Source organism: Theropithecus gelada, chromosome 12, assembly GCF_003255815.1.
Source record: "Theropithecus gelada isolate Dixy chromosome 12, Tgel_1.0, whole genome shotgun sequence".
NCBI classification, from domain to species: domain Eukaryota; kingdom Metazoa; phylum Chordata; class Mammalia; order Primates; family Cercopithecidae; genus Theropithecus; species Theropithecus gelada.
In genome coordinates, this window is record NC_037680.1 from 55,461,924 (window position 1) to 55,471,094 (window position 9,171).

At 39.0% G+C, this 9,171-nt stretch overlaps 1 protein-coding gene across 1 annotated transcript in view; it reads right to left on the reverse strand.

The window, feature by feature from the left end:
• The window catches only part of CCDC141 (coiled-coil domain containing 141), a 219,016-nt gene extending 210,350 nt beyond the window's left edge, over positions 1–8,666 (reverse strand). The window contains exons 1-2 of the mRNA XM_025404910.1: positions 8,441–8,666; positions 5,889–6,011 (exon numbers count right to left, since the gene is read on the reverse strand). Coding sequence (XP_025260695.1) covers positions 5,889–6,011; positions 8,441–8,542 — 225 coding nt within the window. The 5' untranslated portion in view covers positions 8,543–8,666. The remainder of the gene's footprint in view (positions 1–5,888; positions 6,012–8,440) is intronic.
• Between the last annotated feature and the right edge of the window lie 505 nt (positions 8,667–9,171).

Below are 9,171 nucleotides of genomic sequence, written 5' to 3' on the forward strand. Positions count from 1 at the left end.
ACAATGAGCATACTCATGCATATAACTTTATAACAGAATGATTTACATTCCTTTGGGTATATACCCAGTAATGGGGTTGATGGGTTGAATGGTATTTCTGCCTCTAGGTCTTTGAGGAAATGCCACACTGTCTTCCACAATTCCACAATGATTCAACTAATTTACACTCCTACCAGCATGGTAACAGCATTCCTTTTTCTCCACAACCTCACCAGCTTCTGCTGTTTTTCCATTTGGTTTTGTTTTGTTTTATGACAGAGTCTCGCTCTGTCACTCAGGCTGGAGTGCAGTGGTGTGATCTCGGCTCACTGCAAGCCCCGCCTGTCAGGTTCATGACATTCTCCTGCCTCAGCCTCCCGAGTAGCTGGGACTACAAGCACCCACCACCACGCCTGGCTAATTTTTTGTATTTTTAGTAGAGTTGGGGTTTCACCGTGTCAGCCAGGATGGTCTCAATTGCCTGACCTCATGATCTGCCCGCCTTGGCCTCCCAAAGTGCTGGGATTATAGGTGTGAGTCACTGTGCCTGGCTTATTTTTTTTAGATGGAGTCTCACTCTGTCACCCAGGCTGGAGTGCAGTGGCATGATCTCAGCTCACTGCAAGCCCTGCCTCCTGGGTTCACACCATTCTCCTGTCTCAGCCTCCTGAGTAGCTGGGACTACAGGTGCCTGCCACCACGGCCGGCTAATTTTTTGTATCTTTAGTAGAGATAGGGTTTCACCGTGTTAGCCAGGATGGTCTCAATCTCTTGACCTCACGATCCACCCACCTCGGCCTCCCAAAGTGCTAGGACTACAGGTGTGAGCCACCGCACCCAGCCACGTCTACTGTTTTTTGACATTTTAATAATAGTCATTCTGACTGGTGTGAGATGGTATCTCATTGTGGTTTTGATTTACATTTCTCTATTGATCAGTGATTTTGAGCTTTTTTTTTAATGTTTATTGGCTGTATGTATGTCTTCTTTTGAGAAGTGTCTGTTCATGTCCTTTGCCTATTATTTAATGGGGTTGGTTGTGGGGTTTTTTGGCCAAATAACCAGCTAGCACCATGATGACAAGATTAAATCTACACATAACAATACTAACCTTAAATGTAAATGGAAACGTCCACTTAAAAGACACAGAATGGCAAGTGGGATAAAGAACCAAGACCCATTGGTATGCTGTCTTCAAGAGATCATCTCACATGTAAAGACTCACATAGGCTCAAAATACAGGGATGGAGGAAAATTTACCAAGCAAATAGAAAACAGAAAAATTAAGATTTGCATTCCAAGTTTCTGACAAAAGAGACTGTAAACCAACAAAGACTTAAAAAGACAAAGAAGAGCACTGCATAAAGGTAAAAAGTTCAATTCAACAAGAAGAGCTGAATATCCTAAATATATATGTACCCAATACAAGAGAACCCAGATTCATAAAGCAAGTTCTTAGAGAACTTCAAAGAGACTTAGACCCCCACACAATAATAGTGGTAGACTTTAACACCGCACCAGACTTTAACTGTGGACCTGATAGTTATATACAGAACCGTCCACACCAAAACAACAGAACATACATTATTCTCATCGCCACATGGCACTTACTTTAAAATTGATCACATAATCAGAAGTAAAAGATTCCTCAGCCAATGCAAAAGAACTGAAATCATAACAGTCTCTCAGACAATAGCACAATCAAATTAGAAGTTGAGATTAAGAAATTCACTCAAAATCATACAACTAAATGAAAATTGAACAATGTGCCCAGGATGACTCTTGGTCAAATAATGAAATTAAGGCAGAAATCAAGAAGTTCTTTTTTTTTTTTTAAGACAGAGTCTTGCTCTGTGACCCAGGCTGGAGCACAATGGCACGATCTCAGCTTACTGCAACCTCTGCCTCCTGGGTTCAATAAATTCTCCTGCCTCAGCCTCCCAAGTGGCTGGGATTACAGTTGCACACCATTACGCCTGGCTAATTTTTGTATTTTTAGTAGAGACGAGGTTTCACCATGTTAGCCAGGCTGGTCTCAAACTCCTGACCTCAGGTGATCCACCCACCTTGGCCTGCCAAAGTGCTGGGATGACAGGCATGAACCACTGTGCCCAGCCTAATAAGTTCTTTGAAACTAATGAGAACAAAGATACAATGTACCAGAATCTCTGGGATGCAGCTAAAGCAGTATGAAAAGAGAAATTTATAGCACTAAAATGCCCTCATCAAAAAGCTAGAAAAATCTCAAGTTAACAACCTAACATCATAACTAAAAGAAAGACCCAAGAACAACAAACCACTTAAGCTGACAGAAGACAAGAAATAACCAAGATCAGAGCTGAACTGAAAGAGATAGAGACACAAAAAAACTTTCAAAAAATCAATGAATCCAAAAAGCTAGTTTTTTGAAAACAATTAATACAATAGATACGCCACTAGCAAGACTAATAAAGAAGAAAAGAGAGAAGCATCAAATAAACACAATTTGAAATGATAAGGGGGTTATTACCACTGACCCAACAGAAATACAAACAATCATCAGAGAATACTATAAACACCTCTATGCACATAAACTAGAAAATCTAGAAAAAAATGAATAAATTCCTGGACACATGCACCCTCCCAAGACTGAACCAGGAAGAAATTGAATCCTTGAATAGATCAACAATGAGTTCTGAAATTGAGGCAGTAATAAATAGCCTGCCAACCAAAAAAAGCCCAGGACCAGATGGACTCACAGTTGACTTCTATCAGAGGTATAAAGAAGAGCTGGTACCATTCCTACTGAAACTATTCCAAAAATTGAGGAGGAGGGACTCCTCCCTAACTTGTCCTTATGCCAAAATCTGGCAGAGATACAACAAAAAAGAAAACTTCAGGCCTTGATGAACATCAATGCAAAAATCTTCAACAAAATACTAGCAAACCAAATCCAGCAGCACATCAAAAAGTTATCCACCACAATCAATAGGCTTCATTCCCGATATGCAAATCAATAAATGTGATTCATTACGTAAACAGAACTAAAGACAAAAACCACATGATAATCTCAATAGACACACAAAAGGCCTTTGATAAAATTCAACATTCCTTCATGTTAAAAACTCTGAATAAACTAGGTATTGAAGGAACATGCTTCAAAATAACAAGAGTCATATATGACAAACCCACAGCCAATATTATATTGAATGGGCAGAAGCTGGAAGCACTCCCCTTGCACACCAGTACAAGACAAGGATGCCTATTCAACATAGTATTGGAAGTTGTGGCCAGGGCAATCAGGCAAGAGAAACAAATGAAGAACATTCAAATAGGAAGAGAGGAAGTAAAACTAGCTTTGCAGATGACATGATCCTACATCTAAAGATATAGGAAAAATCCCATCATCTCAGACCAAAAGCTTCTGAAGCTAACAAGCTACTTCAGCAAAGTCTCAGGATACAAAATCAATGTGCAAAAATCGCTGGCATTCCTATACACCAACATCAGGCAAGCCGAGAGCCAAATCACAAATGAACTCCCATTCACAACTGCCACAAAAAGAATAAAATACCTAGGAATACAACTAACAAGAAAAGTGAAGGACTTCTTTTAGGGGAACTGCAAACCACTGCTTGAAGAAATCAGAGATGACACAAACAAATAGAAGAACATTCCATGCTCATGGATAGGAAGAATCAATATCGTGAAAATGGCCATACTGCCCAAAGCAATTTATAGATTCAATACTATTCCCATTAAACTACCATTGACATTCTTCACAGTATTAGAAAAAAAACTTTTAAAATTCATATGAAACCAAAGAAGAGCCCAAAGAGCCAAGGCAATCCTAAGCAAAAGAATGATGCTGGAGGCATCACTCTACTCAACTTCAAACTATACTACAGAAAAACCCTTTTCTAGCTGAGCTACGGGATGGATTTAGGTATGCACATTTGAGCATAGGGTAGAAGGCAGGAGCTGAATTGCTGCACTTAAGAAGGCATTTCCCTTCTGTAGTCCTGGATGGAGTAGGGATGAAGGGAGAAGTGAGGTAGCCTGAGAGTTCCAAACTGAGCTGAGCTCACCCACCACTACCCACAATTTATCAGTGGACTGGGAAATGCTGGCTGGGCATGAATTACTAGCGGGAACTGGGGAAAATATGTGGTTTCAAGCCCAGGTTAGCTTCAGCAGAAACAGTTGGCTGGTATATACAAAGGAGCTGGGGACACAAAAGATCATGAGAAAGCAAACTTCTGGAAATGGTCAGAAACTTCAAGTAAGTATTGTGTTTCTACAGTTCATGGAATTGGGGATTCACGACAAGTTTACACAACTTTTTGTGTAGCAGGAAGACCTTGAGTTGTTAGCCAAATCACACTAGTTTGTGACATAAGTAGAGCTAAACAATAGGTGTTTTAATTCCTGGTTCATTGATCTTCCATATCATAATGGGGTTTTCCTACATAACAAAAGACTTAACAATAACTAGGGATTTCTGCCTTTCAAGACAACTTAAATCCCAGAGTAAGGAGTTGTCAAACGGGAATAAATTCTGCATTCTAAGGGCCTTTGTCTTTGTACTAATTCTTTCTTCAACTTCTTGGTTTCATTTACTCAATTACTTTTACCACTGTTCAAGCAGAAAACCACTGTCTATATATCAGATGCAGATCAAATCTGCTTCTAAATTTAGAAAGCAAGTATGAATTTCAGCCTAGATGTAACAAAGAAAACAGTAATATTAAAGTACTAAAAATGTAGAGCATCCTAGTCTTTGCAGTCCTCTGAATCCTCATTAAACCTCTTTGAACCTCTTTGAACCTCTTTGATCTTAGTGAAGATATTTCATTTGTCTATGAGGTTATTACTCACAGGGCTGGCTCCCTCAGAGGTTCCTCAGAATGGAACACCATTTAGGGTTTAATGCTGTATCTGTTCCTGTGCTGAAATTCTTTACATTTGTGTTTTGTAAATTAAGTCCAATGGGACAACAGAGCAAGTTCTGAGGGCTTGGCACCTCATCAGACATGCAGTCCTATCTCCTGGAGATGGAGTCGGCTGTCCTGTCTGCTCCTCAGCTCCACTCAGTGACTGTTGCCACCTCCTATAGCCGGAGCTGTGGCCAAGGTGAAACTTAAGAAGGGTGGGGACAAACCCAGTCCTTTGCACTGAGTCATGGGTGAGGCCATGTACCTGTGAGGGTCTGCACTCATCTTACACATGAAGGAGCTAGACATTAAGTAGTGAATAAAATACACCATGATGGGTCAAGAAAATGCCTTTCCCTGCTTTTTGAACAAAAAGCTCCAAATTTTTATTTGCCCTGGGTCCCACAAATTATGTAGCTGGCTCTGATCTTATCTGGCCTTTATCTGGCAACCTCAAACCAATGTTACTTTTAGATTTCTAACTAAATACTCTCAACATATATAAAATAGTATGTCTGGTTTTACTAAAAGTATTATTTGGTTTCAAGAACTCTTAATACTAAGCACGGAATCAGATATTTTCAATAGTCCAACAGGGGGAAAAGTCTTCTAAATTATTTTTGCCAGCAGGTATCATTAACAATAGAAATTGTGGATCTGTTTTTGTGACTTGATGGTGTAATGCATGAAATGAAAAAATGATGGAGTTTTTTTTTTTTTCCACTGAGGCAGCCAGGAAAAAAAAAATTACTTTTTTCTCCACAGTGAAAATATTATCATTCCATATTTTCTATCACATTAGGGAAAATTTTTTAAAATCTTGTTACTTCTCTCTGATGCTGTTTGTGCGTAAATAACTACTGATTTTTCCATTATCTACCTGGTACCATATTAAAGTGGCACTAGGCCAGTAACAGCAGAGGAATCAAGAAGTATAAGAAATAGTTTTTTAATTTCTCTTTAATTTTGTTTTTGCTTCACATCTTAGTATCTTACCTTGAGCTTGGCCAAAAGAAGTTCATGATCATGAAGAAGTTTTTTGGTTTCATCTTGACTGCTGCCAATTTCTAGAAGATTGGGCTGTGATTCAGCCAGTTGAAGTTGTACCCATTTGCCACACTAAAAATAAAAATTAAATTAAGTGCACTTTTAGTTCCTCTTGCTCCTTCCTCTTCACCCTTCTCATTTTTAATATATCTTTCAAATTTCCAGTTATACAGTAAACACTTTTTTCTATTTTCTATTTTGTCCATTCTTTCCATAGATATGGGGTTTACTGCAATTGAAACAGCAGATCTAATATAAATCCATGCCCTGCCTTTTATTTTTTATTCTTAGGATAAATTATTCTCTCATGGCATATGGGATTTGAGTTAAAAATTCCCAAACGAGGAAAACATACGACGGATTACATATTACTGAATATTATAAAGTTACAGAATAATTTACACAACTGTATCCTCTCTCACTCATAAAACTGAACTCAATAAAAACAGTGAAATTCTACTTGGGCAAGTAGGATGCAAATTTCACCATAGAGGAAAGTTCTTGTAAATGCAATTTAGCTTGATAAGTGTCTTTACATTGGCCTTGCTGGTTTAGCTGAAAATAATAAATATCAGATGAAGGAATTGATTTTTATCTTATTTCAAAGGTAAAATATACTGTTTTCCAACCTTAGTTGTTGAATATTCATTAAAGCATGTAGGAAAATATTAACAAAATTAGATGCCTGTGACAACTGCCATTTGAGCAGAGTCAACTTGCTTTCCACACAAGATTTACACCGCTCTAAGACATAATTTGTCATTGCATTTCCTGAGGAATTGCTTTTCTAAGAAGCAACAACTCATTAAGCAAAAGGAACCACTAACAGGCATGTGCATGTAGATACATGAATTATTAAAGAGAAATTAGAAAAACGTGTTTCTATTTTAGAATATATTCAGTCCCCTGAGACAGTTTGGAAAGTCACTATAAATCACACACAGGCACTCCTATTCCATTAAGACGGACTTTCTACTCTGAATTGCTTGGGGTGTGTTTTGTATGGAGATGGCAGTAAGGTAAGAGAGCTGAGGAGAGGGTATTGGGGGCACATTCTTAGAAACACAATTCAGTTAAAATAAGAGTTTCCCATGTAATTTTCCAGTGTAATTTCCAGTGTAATTTTTTTGTGTGCAAGCTACCTCTGATTCTTCTGTAATTTATCCTCTAATATAATTCCTCATCCTGCTCCAAGAATGTTTCATATTTGAGGAAATGAAAAGTTAACTTTTTGAAAAATAGTGAGTTTGCCTCTTTTCCCTCATTGCTGAAATCTGCAGTTAACTCAAGGTATCATTAATCCCGTGCAAGTGGTCTGTTCGCACCACTTCTGCGCCAGGCTTCTTCTCATCTCCACTCCGGGACTCTGAAAAGATGGGAGGGTGAGGAAGTCGGCAGAGGCCTGGTTCCTGTGGGAGATGAGTCTCACAACACCAGAAAATCTGCCTCGGTAGGAGCACTTTCCATTCTGTCCTTCTATAGTGAATCGTTTTGCTCAATATCAAGTGCTGTTTTCCTGGTATGAATTTTCACATTACCATAAAATTCACAGCAATTAAGTTAAAGTAAACACGCTTGCTGTCCATGCTCTAACAAAAGGCCAGAAAAGTCATTCAATTAAGCCTGGTGGGGACCTGAAAGTAACTGGTTTGTGACCATCAGCTTGTTTGCCAGCTTTCCCTTCATTAAACACTGAATTATTTAGGTGGAATATCATCTAAAGCCCAAGTCTAGTGCTTGAAAGGTTTTTTTTTTTTGCAGGGCATTTCCATGGAGAATAAAATCATGGATGTCTTCTTCAATCTAAAGATGTGTGGTCATCTTTGCAAATGGGCAAATGGCTTGTCATAAAACATGCAGTAATTGTAAACCCTAAGTGGCTTCTACTTCCTGCTGTTAAGAACAAATTTGACACAAACATTTTGTACCTTTCCCTGCAGGGTCTTCATTACTGAACAAGGATTTAGCAGTGTCTTTACCATGTCAAAACCAGTGTTGCAAAGGGCACATATCGGAGCCCTTTCCTTAGGTGTTTTCTGAGTTCCATCATGCTTAAAGCGGTGCCCTCCCCATATCTGTCAGGACCTGCCTCCTCCCATCTCCATCACATCCACTCTCAAAAATCACGAGCATTTCACAGGTCCATTGGACTCTTTAGTCAGGCAATCATGAGCTTCCAATTACCAATGCCTTGCTTTTAAAGACCAAATTGATAGTATATGCTAGAAGTTTTCTTTTCTTTATCTTTCTTTCTTTTCTTTTTTTTTTAAATCAAGCGGCTGTAGATGCTTTCTGGCTGACTGAAAGGAAAGAGAATCTCTGGTAACTGCTGAAACTTGCAGAGGTTCCTCTTAGTAGCCAATTTAAGAAAGCAGTAACAGTGCTTTCTGCGTTGTCTTCTCTATGCTGTGTCCTGCCGATTGCATGGAATTTTCTTTAGGATTTTCAACACACAGCTAGAAGCCCACAGCCGCACAGAAAAAAGGAAGTTGTTAGCTTACCTTTATGACAGCTATAACGATTTTGGAGTCCCCAGCCTGCACAGCAACTGAACTGACTGTCGTCGTAGAAAGCTCCACACTAGGACTTCCTTGGCTGGACATGGTACTTTAGAACCACAGTTTATACTTTGGGCAGCCTCTGGACAGTTGCTTGTCTGCTGGTCATTTCAGAAGGCAACCACCAGGCTTACTTGGATTCATTCAGGGAAAGAGCTCAGCTCACACTGATTACTCTGCCAAAAGGAAAGAACAGGAGGTTAAAAATAGACAACCCCATTGAGTTTATCGTGAGAGAGAAAGGAGCGAAGCAAACGAGAGAGAACTGCCACGCCCCTAGTATGGTAACGCTAAGTGCCTGTTATTTTTGCTGTTATCTTAAATGTGGAGGACAGCTTCAAGCTCTTTCCTTATCAGCTGATGTTTGATAACAAATGGAAAAAAAAATTACATCCTGACAACCCAAATTAGTTTTGCCACCGAAACTATGCAATTGTAACCACGGACTTTGAAACCAGTAAGTCATTGACCTGGCTATCAATCTTTTCAAGATTTTTGAAGTCTCTGTCATGCAAAGAAAACTACCAAAGTGTACTCTAAAAAAGCTTTGGTATTTGTCTTGGGGTTAAGTCACAAATTGCTTAAAAGACAGTTTTAGATTAATCTGCTTTTCTAAAACTTACTGTTCTTTGCCAAATGAAGTTTAGATGGAATAACCACATTTTCTCAGAGCC